We start from the raw sequence: 20,011 nt of genomic DNA on the forward strand, positions 1-20,011 counted from the left end.
TCCTCCAATTTGTCTAGGTCCCTCTGTATCCTATCCCTCCCCTCCAGCGTATCTACCACTCCTCCCAGTTTAGTATCATCCGCAAATTTGCTGAGAGTGCAATCCACACCATCCTCCAGATCATTTATGAAGATATTGAACAAAACCGGCCCCAGGACCGACCCCTGGGGCACTCCACTTGACACCGGCTGCCAACTAGACATGGAGCCATTGATCACTACCCGTTAAGCCCGACAATCTAGCCAACTTTCTACCCACCTTATAGTGCATTCATCCAGCCCATACTTCTTTAACTTGCTGACAAGAATACTGTGGGAGACCGTGTCAAAAGCTTTGCTAAAGTCAAGAAACAATACATCCACTGCTTTCCCTTCATCCACAGAACCAGTAATCTCATCATAGAAGGCGATTAGATTAGTCAGGCATGACCCTCCCTTGGTGAATCCATGCTGACTGTTCCTGATCACTTTCTTCTCATGTAAGTGCTTCAGGATTGATTCTTTGAGGACCTGCTCCATGATTTTTCCAGGGACTGAGGTGAGGCTGACTGGCCTGTAGTTCCCAGGATCCTTCTTCTTCCCTTTTTTAAAGATTGGCACTACATTAGCCTTTTTCCAGTCATCTGGGACTTCCCCCGTTCGCCACGAGTTTGCAAAGATAATAGCCAATGGCTCTGCAATCACAGCCGCCAATTCCTTTAGCACTCTCGCATACAACTCATCCGGCCCCATGAACTTGTGCACGTCCAGCTTTTCTAAATAGTCCCTAACCACCTCTTTCTCCACAGAGGGCTGGCCATCTACTCCCCATGTTGTGATGCCCATCGCAGCAGTCTGGGAGCTGTCCTTTTTAGTGAAGACAGAGGCAAAAAAAGCATTGAGTACATTAGCTTTTTCCATATCCTGTCACTAGGTTGCCTCCCTCATTCAGTAAGGGGCCCACACTTTCCTTGGCTTTCTTCTTGTTGCCAACATACCTGAAGAAACCCTTCTTGTTACTCTTGACATCTCTTGCTAGCTGCAGCTCCAGGTGCGATTTGGCCCTCCTGATTTCATTCCTACATGCCCAAGCAATATTTTTATACTCTTCCTTGGTCATATGTCCAACCTTCCACTTTTTGTAAGCTTCTTTTTTATGTTTAAGGTCTGCTAGGATTTCACCGTTAAGCCAAGGTGGTCGCCTGCTATATTTACTATTCTTTCGACTCATTGGGATGGTTTGTCCCTGTAACCTCAACAGGGATTCCTTGAAATACAGCCAGCTCTCCTGGACTCCTTTCCCCTTCATGTTAGTCCCCCAGGGGATCCTACCTATCCATTCCCTGAGGGAGTCGAAGTCTGCTTTCCTGAAGTCCAGGGTCCATATCCTGCTGCTTACCTTTCTTCCCTGTGTCAGGATCCTGAACTCAACCAACTCATGGTCACTGCCTCCCAGATTCCCATCCACTTTTGCTTCCTCCACTAATTCTTCCCTGTTTGTGAGCAGCAGGTCAAGAAAAGCTCCCCCCCTAGTTGGCTCGTCTAGCACTTGCACTAGGAAATTGTCCCCTACGCTTTCCAAAAACTTCCTGGATTGTCTATGCACCGCTGTACTGCTCTCCCAGCAGATATCAGGAAAATTAAAGTCACCCATGAGAACCAGGGTGTGCGATCTAGTAGCTTCTGCGAGTTGCTGGAAGAAAGCCTCATCCACCTCATCCCCCTGGTCCGGTGGTCTATAGCAGACTCCCACCACGACATCACTCTTGTTGCTCACACTTCTAAACTTAATCCAGAGACACTCAGGTTTTTCTGCAGTATCGTACCGGAGCTCTGAGCAGTCATACTGCTCCTTTACATACAGTGCTACTCCCCCACCTTTTCTGCCCTGCCTGCCCTTCCTGAACAGTTTATAACCATCCATGACAGTACTCCAGTCATGTGAGTTATCCCACCAAGTCTCTGTTATTCCAATTACATCATAATTCCTTGCCTTCACCAGGACCTCCAGTTCTCCCTGCTTGTTTCCAAGGCTTTGTGCATTCGTATATAAGCACTTGAGATAACCTGCTGATCGCCCCTCATTCTCAGTATGAGTCAGGAGCCCTCCCCTCACAGATGTTCCTGCCTGTGCTTCCTCCCGGTATCCCGCTTTCCCACTTACCTCAAGGCTTTGGTCTCCTTCCCCCGGTGAACCTAGTTCAAAGCCCTCCTCGCTAGATTAGCCAGCCTGCTCGCAAAGATTCTCTTCCCTCTCTTCGTTAGGTGGAGCTCGTCTCTGCCTAGCACTCCTCCTTCTTGGAACACCATCCCATGGTCAAAGAATGCAAAGCCTTCTCTCCGACACCACCTGCGTAGCCATTCATTGACTTCCACGATTCGACAGTCCCTGCCCCGGCCTTTTCCTTCCACGGGGAGGATGGACGAGAACACCACTTGTGCCTCAAACTCCTTTATCCTTCTTCCCAGAGCCACGTAGTCTGCAGTGATCCGCTCAAGGTCATTCTTGGCAGTAGCATTGGTGCCCACGTGGAGAAGCAGGAAGGGGTAGCGATCCGAGGGCTTGATGAGTCTCGGCAGTCTCTCCGTCACATCGCGAATCTTAGCTCCTGGCAAGCAGCAGACTTCTCGGTTTTCCCGGTCAGGGCGGCAGATAGATAACTCAGTCCCCTGGAGGAGAGAGTCCCCGACCACCACCACCCGCCTCCTTCTCTTGGGAGTGGTAGTCATGGAACCCCTCATCTCAGGACAGTGCATCTCATGCCTTCCAACCAGCGGAGTCTCCTTCTGCTTTCTCCCCCCAGACATATCATCTGTTCCACTCTCCGCAATGGTACCTGTGGAGAGAACATGAAAGCGGTTAGTTACCTGTGTCTGCGTTTCTTCTTCTTACTCAGAATCAGGTGTAAAATGGCCATCCTCCAGTTACTTCTTCCATCTTCTGAAAGAAACAAGTGTCCCCAGTACATTCCGAGAGCTTATTGGACACTTTGTGTTTGGTTGAATTCCTTTTCTAACAGATATTGTCGTCCCTCCCACCCCCATTACTAACTGTCTTTTGAATTTTTCTGTTATTTGCCTGACAGTCTAGAACACCAGTGTGCAGGGAAAGAGCCTGGGGGGAATTGTGATGTGAAATTATTTCCTGTTCTGACATGTCCCCAGTTGCCCTTTTTACCCTAAAAGGCTGCGGCATAACATCCATGTTCGCTCCAGATCATTCCATCCTTCCAGAGACCGGGGAAGTTAAATGGCTGCTGTGAAGCCAGTGGAAGTAGGGATTATCAGGGTGTTGCTGGTGGGTTCCTGTTGGAGGGAGAAGGGCAGTAAGTACACAGGGTGTGGGCACTTCTTGGATGGGGGAGGGGTTGGTCTAGAGGTGGGAGGAGGCAGGTAATACACCGGGTGCAGAAAGGGAGGGGGACAAGGTGTGACAAACTTGCTGCGATTTGTTTACTTAGAGGCCTAGATCCAGGCAACAGACCCCTGGGGTTTGTTGGTTAGAATTCCCTAATTTGTTGAACAGGAAACAACACCCTCCAATCTGGGAAAAAACATACCAGACTCCAGTACAGGAGCTTGAGGCTGCTGTAGGATATGAAGGGGCATCCACCAGTGAGGCCCAGGGAAGACACCCCATCCTATCCCAGCCAGCGGCTGTCAATGAGGAGGGTTTTGGGATTCCGACCAGAAAGTTGTCCCTGGGCTCCATCTCCATCTCCATCTCAGCTTCTGGCTAGTTAGGTAATAGAGGGGACAGCCTCTCCTCATAAGTCATGTGTCCCAGCCCCCTAATCATTTTTGTTGCTCTCCGCTGGACTCTCTCCAATTTGTCCACATCCCTTCTGTAGTGGTGGGACCAAAACTGGACGCAATACTCTAGCTGTGGCCTCACCAGTGCTGAATAGAGGGGAATAATCACTTCCCTTGATCTGCTGGCAATGTTCCTACTAGTACAGCCCCATATGCTGTTGGCCTTCTTGGCAACGAGGGCACACTGATGACTTATATCCAGCGTCTTGTCCACTGTAATCCCCACACCACAACGCAAATAAATTTGTTAGTCTCTAAGGTGCCACAAGTCCTCCTGTTCTTGTTGTGGATACAGACTAACACGGCTGCTACTCTGGAACACACCACAACTGTTACCGTCTAACACTTCCACAACTCCCAGCTATTTGCTTCCCTCCAAACGCTGTAGTTTTAATTTCTGCCAAAGCTACATTTAACCCTTCACTCTCTTTAAATCACTTACTTATGCATTCAGTTCTTTAAGGTGGTGCATTTTGTCTGTAACAACTTCGCTGCCAAGTACAATCCCCACAACACAGCTGCCTTCCCCTGTGCTGTCTTTACCGTGGGATTGTTCACAAAGGCAGGAAAACATTTGTCTCCATGGTCACCTATGGATCTTTTACTCTTAAAATTTCAGTGGACTATGTCAGAGCTCTGTCATGCTCTATCCAGAAAAACATTTCCTATAAGTATCCAAAGTACCCTCCATTAAAACTTCAGAAAAACAAAAGTGCGAAGGGGGGTGGGGGTGGGTAGGGTGGAAAGCAACCAATTAGCCCTGTGAAGCTATTTGAAAGTACAGGCTAAAAGCAGCAAATTTAGCAAACTGAGGAGGAGAAGAAAAGGTTATGGTTAGCTTGGAGCGAAGGATAGGGCTCCCTAGGGTAAAACAGTTGGGAACCCTTTCCCCTAGGTTTTTATCCTGGCTCTGGGAGGAAAGTGGGGGTTGTTATCGGCTCCTGCAAACCCTGAATTTGCCCCCCCCCGTGTCTGCTGCTTTTGTCTGCATGTCAAGTGAATTGCAAAAGTGCCATTACCTGGTGTCGTTAACCATTTGGAGCAACTCCACGTATTAACCTGCTCACTCTCCCATTTTCACTTTGAAACTTTTTTTCCTGTACTCCCCTGCAACCAAGCCGCAGCTCCTGTCTTTTAAGGTGGTCTGTTACCTCTGCTTCTGACTCCAAACCCTGTTGTGCCAAATTACCTTTAACCACCCCTAACTCTAAGCCCTGGTCTACACTAGGACTTTAGGTCGAATTTAGCAGCGTTAAATCGATTTAAACCTGCACCCGTCCACACAATGAAGCCCTTTATTTCGACTTAAAGGGCTCTTAAAATCGATTTCCTTACTCCACCCCTGACAAGTGGATTAGCGCTTAAATCGACGTTGCCGGCTCGAATTTGGGGTACTGTGGACACAATTCGATGGTATTGGCCTCCGGGAGCTATCCCAGAGTGCTCCATTCTGACCGCTCTGGACAGCACTCTCAACTCAGATGCACTGGCCAGGTAGACAGGAAAAGAACCGCGAACTTTTGAATCTCATTTCCTGTTTGGCCAGCGTGGCAAGCTGCAGGTGACCATGCAGAGCTCATCAGCACAGGTGACCATGATGGAGTCCCAGAATCGCAAAAGAGCTCCAGCATGGACCGAACGGGAGGTACGGGATCTGATCGCTGTTTGGGGAGAGGAATCCGTGCTATCAGAACTCCGTTCCAGTTTTCGAAATGCCAAAACCTTTGTGAAAATCTCCCAGGGCATGAAGGACAGAGGCCATAACAGGGACCTGAAGCAGTGCCGCGTGAAACTGAAGGAGCTGAGGCAAGCCTACCAGAAAACCAGAGAGGCGAACAGCCGCTCTGGGTCAGAGCCCCAAACATGCCGCTTCTATGATGAGCTGCATGCCATTTTAGGGGGTTCAGCCACCACTACCCCAGCCGTGTTGTTTGACTCCTTCAATGGAGATGGAGGCAATACGGAAGTAGGTTTTGGGGACAAAGAAGATGATGATGAGGAGGAGGTTGTAGATAGCTCACAGCAAGCAAGCGGAGAAACCAGTTATCCCGACAGCCAGGAACTGTTTCTCACCCTAGACCTGGAGCCAGTACCCCCCGAACCCACCCAAGGCTGCCTCCTGGACCCAGCAGGCAGAGAAGGGACCTCTGGTGAGTGTACCTTTTAAAATGCTATACATGGTTTAAAAGCAAGCATGTGAAAGAATTACTTTGCCCTGGCATTTGCGGTTCTCCTAGATGTAGTCCTAAAGCCTTTGCAAAAGGTTTCTGGGGAGGGCAGTCTTATTTCGTCCTTCATGATAGGACACTTTACCACTCCAGGCCAGTAACACATACTCGGGAATCACTGTAGAACAAAGCATTGCAGTGTATGTTTGCTGGCATTCAACCAAAATCCGTTCTTTATCTCTCTGTGTTATCCTCAGGAGAGTGAGATATAATTCATGGTCACCTGGTTGAAATAGAGTGCTTTTCTTCAGGGGACACTCAGAGGAGCCCATTCCTGCTGGGCTGTTTGCCTGTGGCTAAACAGAAATGTTCCCCGCTGTTAGCCACAGGGAGGGGGGAAGGTTGAGGGGGTAGTCACACGGTGGGAGGAGGCAAAATGCGACCTTGTAACGAAAGCACATGTGCTATGTATGTAATGTGAACAGCAAGGTTTACCCTGAAAGAGTGTAGCCACTGTTTTATAAAATGTGTCTTTTTAAATACCGCTGTCCCTTTTTTTTTCTCCACCAGCTGCATGTGTTTCAATGATCACAGGATCTTCTCCTTCCCAGAGGCTAGTGAAGCTTAGAAAGAAAAAAAAACGCACTCGCGATGAAATGTTCTCCGAGCTCATGCTGTCCTCCCACACTGACAGAGCACAGACGAACGCGTGGAGGCAAATAATGTCAGAGTGCAGGAAAGCACAAAATGACCGGGAGGAGAGGTGGAGGGCTGAAGAGAGTAAGTGGCGGGCTGAAGACAGGGCTGAAGCTCAAATGTGGCGGCAGCGTGATGAGAGGAGGCAGGATTCAATGCTGAGGCTGCTGCAGGACCAAACCAGTATGCTCCAGTGTATGGTTGAGCTGCAGCAAAGGCAGCTGGAGCACAGACTGCCACTGCTGCCCCTCTGTAACCAACCGCCCTCCTCCCCAAGTTCCATAGCCTCCACACCCAGACGCCCAAGAACGCGGTGCGGGGGCCTCCGGCCAACCAGCCACTCCACCACAGAGGATTGCCCAAAAAAAAGAAGGCTGTCATTCAATAAATTTTAAAGTTGTAAACTTTTAAAGTGCTGTGCTTAAAGTGCTGTGTGGCATTTTCCTTCCCTCCTCCACCACCCCTCCTGGGCTACCTTGGTAGTCATCCCCCTATTTGTGTGATGAATGAATAAAGAATGCATGAATGTGAAGCAACAATGACTTTATTGCCTCTGCAAGCGGTGATTGAAGGGAGGAGGGGCGGGTGGTTAGCTTACAGGGAAGTAGAGTGAACCAAGGGGCGGGGGGTTTCATCAAGGAGAAACAAACAGAACTTTCACACCGTAGCCTGGCCAGTCATGAAACTGGTTTTCAAAGCTTCTCTGATGCGTACCGCACCCTCCTGTGCTCTTCTAACCGCCCTGGTGTCTGGCTGCGCGTAACCAGCAGCTAGGCGATTTGCCTCAACCTCCCACCCCGCCATAAACGTCTCCCCCTTACTCTCACAGATATTGTGGAGCACACAGCAAGCAGTAATAACAGTGGGAATATTGGTTTCGCTGAGGTCTAAGCGAGTCAGTAAACTGCGCCAGCGCGCCTTTAAACATCCAAATGCACATTCTACCACCATTCTGCACTTGCTCAGCCTGTAGTTGAACAGCTCCTGACTACTGTCCAGGCTGCCTGTCTACGGCTTCATGAGCCATGGCATTAAGGGGTAGGCTGGGTCCCCAAGGATAATTATAGGCATTTCAACATCCCCAACAGTTATTTTCTGGTCTGGGAATAAAGTCCCTTCCTGCAGCTTTTGAAACAGACCAGAGTTCCTGAAGATGCGAGCGTCATGTACCTTTCCCGGCCATCCCACATTGATGTTGGTGAAACGTCCCTTGTGATCCACCAGAGCTTGCAGCACTATCGAAAAGTACCCCTTGCGGTTTATGTACTCGGCGGCTTGGTGCTCCGGTGCCAAGATAGGGATATGGGTTCCGTCTATAGCCCCACCACAGTTAGGGAATCCCATTGCAGCAAAGCCATCCACTATGACCTGCACATTTCCCAGGGTCACTACCCTTGATATCAGCAGATCTTTGATTGCGTGGGCTACTTGCATCACAGCAGCCCCCACAGTAGATTTGCCCACTCCAAATTGATTCCCAACTGACCGGTAGCTGTCTGGCGTTGCTTCCACAGGGCTATCGCCACTCGCTTCTCAACTGTGAGGGCTGCTCTCATCTTGGTATTCATGCGCTTCAGGGCAGGGGAAAGCAAGTCACAAAGTTCCATGAAAGTGCCCCTACGCATGCAAAAGTTTCGCAGCCACTGTGAATCGTCCCAGACCTGCAACACTATGCGGTCCCACCAGTCTGTGCTTGTTTCCCGAGCCCAGAACCGGCATTCCACAGCATGAACCTGCCCCATTAGCACCATGATGCATGCATTGTCAGGGCCCATGCTTTCAGAGAAATCTGTGTCCATGTCCTGATCACTCACGGGACCGCGCTGACATCGCCTCCTCGCCCGGTATCGCGTTGCCATGTTCTGGTGCTGCATATACTGCTGGATAATGCGTGTGGTGGTTAATGTGCTCCTAATTGCCAAAATGAGCTCAGCGGCCTCCATGCTTGCCTTGGTATGGCGTCCGCACAGAAAAAAGGCGCGGAACGATTGTCTGCCGTTGCTCTGACGGAGGGAGGGGCGACTGACGACACGGCTTACAGGGTTGGCTTCAGGGAGCTAAAATCAACAAAGGGGGTGGCTTTACATCAAGGAGTATTTCAGGCAGGACTTCACGGAGGGTTCCAATAAGAAATGGTGCACCTAAGTTATTGTCCTTATTGGAACAAGAAGGTTAGCCTGGCCTCTGATTGATACATGGCTAGATTTACCTCGGTGGTCTATTTCTTGTTTTGATCCACTCCATCTATCTTTTACATCTTTGGCTGGCAGCAGATGGTGCAGAAGGACTGCATGCCATCCACATCTCATGGCTGCTCGGCAGAAGATGGTACAGTACGACTGCTAGCAGTCCGTATCGCCTGCCCGCTCACCATAAGATGGTTCAATAGGACTGACTGCAGGACTAAAGAGAATGACCTGCTCAAGTCACTCCAAATTTAGTCCCTGCGCCCATGTCTGCCCAGGCGCTCCTGATCGACCTCACAGAGGCGACCAGGAGCACCTCGGACATGACGATGACGGCTACCAGTCGTACTGTACCGTCTGCTGCCACAAGGCAAGGGGTTGCTGCTACTGTGTAGCAATGCCGTACCGCGTCTGCCAGCACCCAGGAGACATAGGGTGACGGTTACCTGAGCGGGCTCCATGCTTGCCGTGGTATGGCGTCTGCACAGGTAACTCAGGAAAAAAGGTGCGAAATGATTGTCTGCCCTTGCTTTCACGGGGGGAGGGAGGGAACGGGGGCCTGACGATATGTACCCAGAACCACCCGCGACAATGTTTTAGCCCCATCAGGCATTGGGATCTCAACCCAGAATTCCAATGGGCAGCGGAGACTGCGGGAACTGTGGGATAGCTACCCACAGTGCAACGCTCCGGAAGTCGACGCTTGCCTCGGTACTGTGGAAGCGCTCCACCGAGTTAATGCACTTAGAGCATTTTCTGTGGGGACACACACACTCGAATATATAAAACCGATTTCTAAAAAACCGACTTCTATAAATTCGACCTAATTTCGTAGTGTAGACATACCCTAATTGACAATCCTCCAGTTCCCTTTGCCGGAGTAGCACCAAGCTTGAAAGATGACTAGCAGCCTTCCATAATGCTGCCTTTACTTCAAACCTCTCACAAGGGGACGGAAGTGCCTCCTTTCCCCGGAAGGCATCCTGTCCCCATGGGCAGAGACCTCATTCTGCTACCTGTTTACCAAGGAGGAGGAGGAGGGACTGGTGGGGGCAGCCTGGCAGGGGGAGCGGGGCACAGGCACTGAGTGAGTGTGGGCAGAGTGCAGCAGCCACTGAGACTGGTCCAGTAGCAGGGGGAGCTGTGCCGGAGGAGCCCTCTCTGTCCAGTTCCTCACTGCGACCTTCCCAGGGCTACCTGCCACCTCCCAGGCCAGGGCAGGGTCTCCTCTCCCCACGTGTGTGGCTGTAGGACCCAGGGCAGGAGGCAGGACTGGAGCCCCCATCCCTGTGTCCCACCAGCAGTGGCATGCCCCAGGGGGTGGAGACACGGCCTGGGGGGCTGCTCTTGGGCACCACACGCTGCCCAGGGCAGATGAAGGGTCCAGATCTCCCTACAGTGGCCCAGGGTCCCTGGGCAGCTCTTATCTCTGCCTGGCTCCAGCTTCTGGCCTGGCTGCAGGGCAGTGGGGGAAGGTTGTCTCAGGGGGAAAAGGAAAAGCCAGTGACAAGGCCACTGTTCCAGCATTGATGTCCCCTCCCAACTTCTATGCAGGTTCCGACACTCCTGCGGGGGCCCCCATATTAGCCAGGGCCTCTGTGCATTGGCCCTGTGCATTAATCTGCCACTGCTTCTGGACTTGGAACCTAAGAATCTATGTCGGAAAAATACCCAGACATCTTTGTTCCTGAGTTCGTTACAGACAACCCCCCATCCCCCATGATTCCCTCTAGAGAGTGCGGAGAGGGTCAGGTCTACAAAGTTCATGGCCACGTTGTAGCGGATGAGACCCTGACCTCAGACGTCAAGAACAGGCCTCACTAGAGAAGGCTGTGATAAGCATGTTCACACAGAAAATCCCACCACTCAAGAAAAGACGCCATGTCTGTAGGAAGTCTGGCAAATCTATGGCAATTGTTGAGAGTGAAAGAACCCTTTCCTCTCAGGGAACGTGGAAATGCTTTTCTTTGAAGAAGAAAGCAGGTGACAATAGATGGGGAAACAGACACAAAGGAACTAGATCTTATAGATGAGGACATAAACCCCATAGCTAGGGAGGAACAGGGAGGCTGTGAAGATAACATGCACAAGTCACTCTACAAGCCTTAGAAATCAGGGCATCTTGTAATTAATTGAGTCTCTGACACTATGGGAAAGGGTGGAAGAGATCCATCACTGGAGTGAGAGGAGCTGACCAGATTATCCCATTGGATAGCCGGCACTGTTGGACAGAAGAAAGGAGTAGTGTGACCTACATACAATATGCCCCCTTCCATCAGCTGCAGCAGGAATTTCTTTTTCTTTTTTTATTAGAGTCAAAAATCTGTTACTGGTATCTTAGGTGTCTCAGGAACAATAACATCTCCTCTTGGACACAAGACGCTGCCAACAGTTTATCTCTCAGAGCACAGACTGAGCAGAGAGGTGTGCTGATGACTGTGTCTATCTCAATGCAATGACTAGGGAGAAACCTTTGCAAACTGGTGGTCCTTTTTCTAGCCTTTCTTTTGGATGCAGGAGAAGGCTGAGGCCAGTACAGGTAGCTGCCTAGGGCAGACTAATATGTCCCACCCTGTTGACACAGGTCTCTGAGGGTATGTCTACACTGCAACTGGGAATAAGCCTCCCAGCCTAGGTAGACAGACTCATGCCAGCAGGGCTTGCATGCGGATGCTGCAGCTCAGACTAGCCAGCTGAGCTCGAGCCCAGTGGAAGGGTGGGCTCCGCCAGAACCACAATGTCCACACACTGCTATTTTGAGCTTGCTAGCTTGAGTCTTGGTAGGGTGAGTCTGTCTATTTGAATTGGGAGGCATGGTCCCAGCTGCAGTGTAGACCCACTCAGATGAGGTCATTGCTCCATCCCCTGCCTGGCCAATAATAGTAACCCAAGAATGTTGAAAACCCTTCCCAGATACACAAGCCTTTAGTCAGCACTGCAGCAGAGTCTCCATGTCATACAAGGGAGTGCAGTCCTGCTCCACAGTCATGTCTCAGGTGAGAAGTGAAGCAGAAATCATGAGCTCACCTGGTCACCAGTGATCCCATCTGTTTTCCTGAGAGTAGCATTGCTTTCATTCCAGGCTGAGGAACCGATTCTGCCCAATAAGTTACCCCTCACAGTCTTTCTAAGGAGCTGGTGTGGTAGATGGAGCGAGTCCCATGTACTCACTTTAAAGCACTTTGGGTGGTTCTTGATAGAGGAACAACAGGGATTTCTTATTTATGTCTCCTCTAGCTCCTATCTCAGAGAGCTGCAGTTCTCTGCCTGTCTGGCAGGGACGGTTGGCAGGCACGCAGGCGATGGGGGCGGGGATGGTACAAACTGGACATGACAGCAGGAAAAGGCATTTGTCTATTTCATGCAACATGATATATAACAAGACTCAGGGCCAAATCCTGCAGAGCTTAATAGGACAAAATTTCCCACTGAAGCCAGTTGGTTCTGGGCCAGAATAAGGTCTGTAGAATCTGGTTCTCAGGCTGACATTTTAGGCCTGTTCTGAACACCCTACATCCTCTTGGCTTCCTGCTCCCCCTTCAAGTTGTTGCCGGCACCCAGTGCCGAGAGGCAAAACAACAACAGGGGTTCGTTACCCGGTGTGCGTCACCCAAGAATCACAACGGCGTGGAGAAGCAGAAAAGTTTATTTGCAGCTGCAAACAAGGTACAGGGAGAATAGACTCTCAAATCCTGCACACCGAGCAGGAAGTTACACAGGCTTTTATACATCCTTTCTTCAGCACACTTATCCAATAGCAAGCTGCCCTAAGTATCCATATAGCCAGCCGATCCCGTTACCAGCTAGTTCCCTTGTTTTTTGTATCATTTGTTAAACTCTACATAAAGCTGCTTTATTCAGCATTGTTTTTCCATATCTGCCCTGTTTGGCCTTGTTTAGTTTCAGGCAGTCTGACTCTGCAACATATTGTTGCAGATCCTCAGCATAACTGCTGGGAGTGCCTCCAGGCTGGGGGGCCAAGGACACTTGGGCCTAGTACGCAGAGCTGCTGCGAGTGCCTCCAGGCGGGGGGGGGGGGCAAGGACACTTGGGCCTAGTGAGAGGGGGCTTCATCGACACTCGTGGTCTTCCATCCCCTCGAGTTACCTAGTGGCCATGCCCCAGTGTTCCCAACAAAGTCATGCTTTAGAATGATAGATTCACAGATTTTAAGGCCAGGAGGGAACATTAGATCATGTAGCCTGACTCTGCCATATCACAGGCCATAGAATTTCACTCTTTTACCCCTGTATTGAGCCTAAAACATCTCCCAGAAAAACATCCAGAGTAGACTCAAAGACTTCAAGAGATGGAGACTCCACCACTTCCCTTGGTAATTTCTTCCAGTGGTTAGTGCTGCATCATTTGGGCCTGTGAGTTCTTGCCTACTCTTGTTTCAGTGAGGGCATCCGGATCTTCAACTTCCTCCACAGGGCCAGAGTGCATTGAAGCCCAAGGGGGGAGAGACGAAACCACTCAGGACACAGCAGCTCATGAATGAAGCTCTGAAATGAGCAAAGAAGGGACAAGCCATTTAAATTGCTACCACCTGTAAAGAGACATATGATTAATCAGCAAAAGGTGAATCTAGAGTCTAAACCCCAAGCATGGTCTTGGTCAAACGGGGCATGGACAGAGTTACCCCTCTTGCACTGAAGTGTCTCGTCAAGCGCTGTTGTGGACAACTGGAGGGGAGAAACGGAAAGGCTGAAGAGGAGATGTAAGCTGCTGGTGACGCTCGTCACAGTTGCTGGTGTGCTGTCTAGCGGGCTGTGTATTGTCACTCAGTATCCTGCAAGGAGCCTTGGACAAATGAGCTGTGTGAGAATCAGAACACAGCCCAACTCCCTAGGGTGCTCAGGCAGCGGTACTGATCACAGCAAAAACCATGTGTCTCTAACTGGGGCCCGGACATTTTCTTCCTGTTCCCCAAACGTGACATCAGAGAGACTCAGGTTTCCCAGCAGCTGTGCTGAAAACAACAGGGACGGTAACATGACTGCAGCAAATGATCCTCACAAGCAGCAAGGGGCCTAGCTCTTCAGCTCAGAGACATGAACCCCAGAGGGTGGGGGACGGGGTCCTCACCACAGGGCCCCCTCATCTTCCACAGGGGTGCAGGGCCCAGCTCCTCAGTGCAGGCCCAGGCCAGCATTGACAACTCTTGTGATTTATCATTAATCTTGCAATATTTCATCTCAAACAAAACAAAACAAACGAGTTTCAGGCTGTGGATAGAAGCCAGAAAACATGGTTCAAAGTGTGACCTAAAGGCTCAGAAACTAGAAGTCAGAAATAAACAAAAGTTTTTTTTTCTAAGTATCAGAATTTTAAGTTGGTGTTGTGGATTTTTCGGTCCTGACTCATGATTTCTGAACTCCTGGGATTGGCAACATTACAGGGTTCAAAGTAGCAGCCGTGTTAGTCTGTATCCACAAAAAAAAACCAGGAGTACCTGTGGCACCTTAGAGATTAACACATTTATTAGAGCATAAGCTTTCGTGGGCTACAGCCCACTTCATTGGATGCATTGAATGGAACATATAATAAGAAGATATATATATACACACATACAGGGAAGGTGGAATTTGCCATACAAACTGTTTGTATGGCAAATTCCACCTTCTCTGTATGTATGTGTGTGTATATATATATATATATATATTCTTACTATATGTTCCATTCAATGCATTCGATGAAGTGGGCTGTAGCCCACGAAAGCTTATGCTCTAATAAATGTGTTAGTCTCTAAGGTGCCACAAGTACTCCTGGTTTTTTTACAAGGTTCAGGGAGCTGGGCCCCGGACCAGTTCTAGGGGTGGACAAGCAGGACGGTTACCCTGGGCACCAGCTTCCAGCGGCGCCAGACCGCTGTGTCACTCTACATTTTCTTTTCCTCCTCAGGAGTGTATGGACCAACGTTTTCTGCCCTGGGTGGCAAAACGGTTAAGGCTGCATCTCTCTGGGACTTATCCACATGGCTTCACTAATTAGGTGGACCTGGACCCTGGAGAGGACATGGAAGGTGATGTGATGGGGGGAAATACGGGGTACGTGGGGGGAAATAGGGGGTGGGTGGGGTCAGGACTAAATTTAGGGCATCCCAGCTCCAGCTGGGCTGCGTGTGACAGCCAGGGAGAGACGCAATGTATTATTTATGCCTAGCTTTTGGTTTGGATAGCTTTTCAGAATTGCTTAACTGGTATGGAGGTTAATTAATGTAGTTCCTAAAATGAATGCTACCTCCACCAGCTGCTTAAAATGTTTGGATTTAGCTTTGTCTGGGAAGATGTATTATAGCTTTAAAGTTTGATTTGCAGTATCACTCTTGTATTTTCTAACCTGTCATGTCCCAGCTCCAGCTCTGGGGCTGCAGTGGCCCGGAGAGATGCCTCTCCCCAAACAAATTCTAAAACAATGGAAATCATTTGGATTCCAGAGAACTGATTTCCATTAAGTTTTAAAATTTATTTGGGGAAAGGTACTGGAAACCATTAAGGCCAGATCTCTGCTATCCGATATAGTTCTGGCTCTTCAGAGTACTCCCATTGACTCATAAGTAGCAAGCACTAGGGGTTTGATGTTAGGTGCTTTGTAGGATGAAGATCTTACTTGCTGGCTCTGAAGCAGGGATCTATCTGCAACCTCCGAAGCCCTGTGTTAATGTGCTTTGTTTACTTAAGGAGCTTGTAAAAATGTAATGAGTTTACTCTAAGGTTTTGAGTCGATGACACACACAGCGTGAAACCAGGAGAACTTTGCCTGTTTCTACAGGGCTCTGTTGCATTTGCACAGTGTGGCTCCTCCTAAACACTGTGAAAGTAGAATGAATTATATTGAAATTATAATTCATTAAAGAAATGCTACTTGAAGGGTTGGTTGAAATATAGTTGTCAGGAAGAGAAACATTAAGGAGTGTGAGACAAGGGGTCCTCAAACTAATTAACTTAGAGCTCCTACTGAGCTAGGAGATTGGTAAACGTTAGTATGCAAATAAGATATGTATGTATATTTGTCAGTTTCTCTTTCTTTTGTCTCTTATGTTAAATTGGCTTTGGCTTAGCTGTATAAATAAGTTACCTTGAACCTCAGAGAGGGGCTCACATCTGGGTGCATTAGCAAAGCGCTTTGCTAATAAACATAGTGGTCTGACAAACTATGTGAGTTCTGAATCTGACTTTGACAATTTGGAGGTTCCACCGAGATGGCAACCATCTTCACTGGGGCCGTGTGACTCCTGACTGTTCTTAGGACGGCCGTGGCAAGCCGGCACCTGGGCATTTGGCCCAAGCGGTCCTCCGCCAGAACGGAAGGGTGCATGACCACAGTGAAGTCTACGCCATCGAATCTGTTGGTTCCCACTCTGTTCTGGTAGGGATCCCGGAATCTGACATCAGGAATCTGGTCAGGTAATTATTTCTGTGTTTTGTCCGGACTGAGGACTGTCTTGTCTCTGTGTCTATCCGTCCTCCCTGTGGTGTGTTTGAGTCTGGGTGCCGTCTCCGTCTGGGGATCGGCTGACCAAAGGGTTCCTGTCCCCACGGTCTGAATGAGTGAAATCTGCACAATCGCAGCTGCACCGCGCCTTGGGTAAAACCCTTGGTGTGAAAGCAAGGGCGATTGAGGCAGTAGCCTGTGGGGTCCTTTTGTGTGTTGCACCGGGCATCGCTCTGACGAACCCGACTTTCCTTCTTGCGTGACTGGTGTGTAAAATCCTCCTGTATGGGTAACCAGACGTCTAAGTTGGGACAGTTCCCTAAAGGAACGCCGGCTCAGTTTATGTATTTTAGGAAGAGTCCGGACTCCTGTAAATTTCTGAAAAAATGGTCTAGGCTAAGGGGGTCAGGTAGAGTGACTACTACCAGCACTACGCTTCTGTCCCCAGAAGCCTTTACAGCTATTCTGAGGGAAAATGGGCCCTTTTCCCACAGAAATGATCTATAAGGGACTGCTGCAGGCAGCAGGCAGCGAGAGAATCTGATCAAAATTGTTTGACTATTGGGTAATGTAATCAAAATCACTAAAGGATGTAAGGGTGTTCTATTGGAACTTAACTGCCTCAAATGTATAAAGGGAATGTAAGATGTAAAAAAAAAAACAGAGCAGTGTGGAAGGGATGTTAAGGGAAAGAAAATGTGTATGTATCTGTCTCTGTGTGTGTAAATATGTGAAGTTCTAAGGACCAGTTGGTTTTGTTTTTGTTTTAAATAATGCCACTAAAAATCCATTTGACTCTTTAATTCAAAGTTGCAAAACTGACAGACCTTTTTGCTAGACACAGGTAATTAGTGTTGTTTGGCTTTGGGATTTGGCATTTAACCCTTAAAAGGTAACTCAATGCTTTACAAAATTTAAAATGTTTTTAAGTTGTGGCTGCAGCAGGGCAGTCAAAATCAGGAGAATAGAAAAAAAAATTCTGGATTCTTTTTGTTTGTTTGTTTTTGTAGCAAAATAGCAGATGAGAGTTGTAGAAAAAAAATAAAAAAAGACAGTGCCCTTCTGAAGCAACAGCAGGGGTGAAGCCATTTACAACGCACACTTTGCTTCTCTACAAAAGAAAAAAGACACTAAACTTTCTAAACTACTACATGCTACAAGGGGCCACAGCAATGGTTCCCTCAACCCACCTAGCAATATTGTTAACCTATCCAACTATACTCTCAGCCCAACAGAAGCAGCTGTTCTATCTCGGGGCCTCTCTTTCTGCCCCTCCACCCCCACGAACATGATACAGTTCTGTGGTGACCTAGAATCCTATTTTCGACGACTCCGACTCAAGGAATATTTCCAAAATACCTCTGAACAGCATACTAATCCACAGAGGTCTCCCTACCAACATTACAGAAAGAGGGATTCTAGGTGGACTCCTCCTGAAGGTCGAAACAGCAAACTGGACTTCTACATAGAGTGCTTCCGCCGACGTGCACGGGCTGAAATTGTGGAAAAGCAGCATCACTTGCCCCATAACCTCAGCCATGTGGAACGCAATGCCATCCACAGCCTCAGAAACAACTCTGACATCATAATCAAAAAGGCTGACAAAGGAGGTGCTGTTGTCATCATGAATAGGTCGGAATATGAACAAGAGGCTGCTCGGCAGCTCTCCAACACGAGTTTCTACAAGCCATTACCCTCTGATCCCACTGAGAGTTACCAAAAGCAACTACAGCATTTGCTCAAGAAACTTCCTGAAAAAGCACAAGATCAAATCCGCACAGACACACCCCTGGAACCCCGACCTGGGATATTCTATCTACTACCCAAGATCCATAAACCTGGAAATCCTGGGCGCCCCATCATCTCAGGCCTTGGCACCCTGACAGCAGGATTGTCTGGCTATGTAGACTCCCTCCTCAGGCCCTACGCTACCAGCACTCCCAGCTACCTTTGAGACACCACTGACTTCCTGAGGAAACTTCAATCCATCGGTGATCTTCCTGATAACACCATCCTGGCCACTATGGATGTAGAAGCCCTCTACACCAACATTCCACACAAAGATGGACTACAAGCCGTCAAGAACACTATCCCCGATAATGTCACGGCTAACCTGGTGGCTGAACTTTGTGACTTTGTCCTTACCCATAACTACTTCACATTTGGGGACAATGTATACCTTCAGATCAGCGGCACTGCTATGGGTACCCGCATGGCCCCACAGTATGCCAACATTTTTATGGCTGATTTAGAACAACGCTTCCTCAGCTCTCGTCCCCTAAAGCCCCTACTCTACTTGCGCTATATTGATGACATCTTCATCATCTGGACCCATGGAAAAGAAGCCCTTGAGGAATTCCACCATGATTTCAACAATTTCCATCCCACCACCAACCTCAGCCTGGTCCAGTCCACACAAGAGATCCACTTCCTGGACACTACAGTGCTAATAAACAATGGTCACATAAACACCACCCTATACCGGAAACCTACTGACCGCTATTCCTACCTGCATGCCTCCAGCTTTCACCCTGACCACACCACACGATCCATCGTCTACAGCCAAGCTCTGCGATACAACCGCATTTGCTCCAACCCCTCAGACAGAGACAAACACCTACAAGATCTCTGTCAAGCTTTCTTACAACTACAATACCCACCTGCAGAAGTAAAGAAACAGATTGATAGAGCCAGAAGAGTTCCCAGAAGTTACCTACTACAGGACAGGCCTAACAAAGAAAATAACAGAACGCCACTAGCCGTCACCTTCAGCCCCCAACTAAAACCCCTCCAACGCATTATTAAGGATCTACAACCTATCCTAAAGGATGACCCAACACTCTCACAAATCTTGGGAGACAGGCCAGTCCTTGCCTACAGACAGCCCCGCAACCTGAAGCAAATACTCACCAACAACCACATACCACACAACAGAACCACTAACCCAGGAACCTATCCTTGCAACAAAGCCCGTTGCCAATTGTGCCCACATATCTATTCAGGGGACACCATCACAGGGCCTAATAACATCAGCCACACTATCAGAGGCTCGTTCACCTGCACATCCACCAATGTGATATATGCCATCATGTGCCAGCAATGCCCCTCTGCCATGTACATTGGTCAAACTGGACAGTCTCTACGTAAAAGAATAAATGGACACAAATCAGATGTCAAGAATTATAACATTCATAAACCAGTCGGAGAACATTTCAATCTCTCTGGTCACGCAATCACAGACATGAAGGTCGCTATCTTAAAACAAAAAAACTTCAAATCCAGACTCCAGCGAGAAACTGCTGAATTGGAATTCATTTGCAAATTGGATACTATTAATTTAGGCTTAAATAGAGACTGGGAGTGGCTAAGTCATTATGCAAGGTAGCCTGTTTGCTCTTGTTTTTTCCTACCCCCCCCCCAGATGTTCTGGTTTAACTTGGATTTAAACTTGAAGAGTGGTCAGTTTGGATGAGCTATTACCAGCAGGAGAGTGAGTTTGTGTGTGTATGGGGGTGGGGGGGATGTGAGAAAACCTGCATTTGTGCAGGAAATAGCCCAACTTGATTGTCATGCACATTGTGTAAAGAGTTGTCACTTTGGATGGGCTATCACCAGCAGGAGAGTGAATTTGTGTGGGGGGGTGGAGGGTGAGAAAACCTGGATTTGTGCTGGAAATGGCCCACCTGATGATCACTTTAGATAAGCTATTACCAGCAGGACAGTGGGGTGGGAG

General features: G+C 48.8%; 1 protein-coding gene and 2 long non-coding RNA genes across 3 annotated transcripts in view; 1 reads left to right on the forward strand and 2 right to left on the reverse strand.

Annotated features, from left to right (window-relative positions):
• LOC140902316 (uncharacterized) overlaps nucleotides 1–20,011 on the forward strand; it is a 64,224-nt gene that overhangs the window by 36,174 nt on the left and 8,039 nt on the right. Inside the window, exon 2 of the long non-coding RNA XR_012156052.1 lies at nucleotides 14,746–14,866. This is a non-coding gene — a long non-coding RNA (uncharacterized LOC140902316). The remainder of the gene's footprint in view (nucleotides 1–14,745; nucleotides 14,867–20,011) is intronic.
• Nucleotides 531–4,899, reverse strand: LOC140902315 (uncharacterized). Its single transcript, XR_012156051.2, has 4 exons — nucleotides 4,811–4,899; nucleotides 3,157–3,284; nucleotides 2,143–2,815; nucleotides 531–845 (listed from the first exon to the last, which is right to left on the reverse strand). It is a non-coding gene; the product is annotated as an uncharacterized LOC140902315 (long non-coding RNA).
• Nucleotides 12,470–20,011, reverse strand: part of LOC140902307 (very-long-chain 3-oxoacyl-CoA reductase) — a 31,475-nt gene continuing 23,933 nt past the window's right edge. Inside the window, exon 11 of the mRNA XM_073322259.2 lies at nucleotides 12,470–13,346. Coding sequence (XP_073178360.1) covers nucleotides 13,227–13,346 — 120 coding nt within the window. The 3' untranslated portion in view covers nucleotides 12,470–13,226. The remainder of the gene's footprint in view (nucleotides 13,347–20,011) is intronic.

Source organism: Lepidochelys kempii, chromosome 23 (assembly GCF_965140285.1).
Source record: "Lepidochelys kempii isolate rLepKem1 chromosome 23, rLepKem1.hap1, whole genome shotgun sequence".
Taxonomy (NCBI): Eukaryota; Metazoa; Chordata; order Testudines; family Cheloniidae; genus Lepidochelys; species Lepidochelys kempii.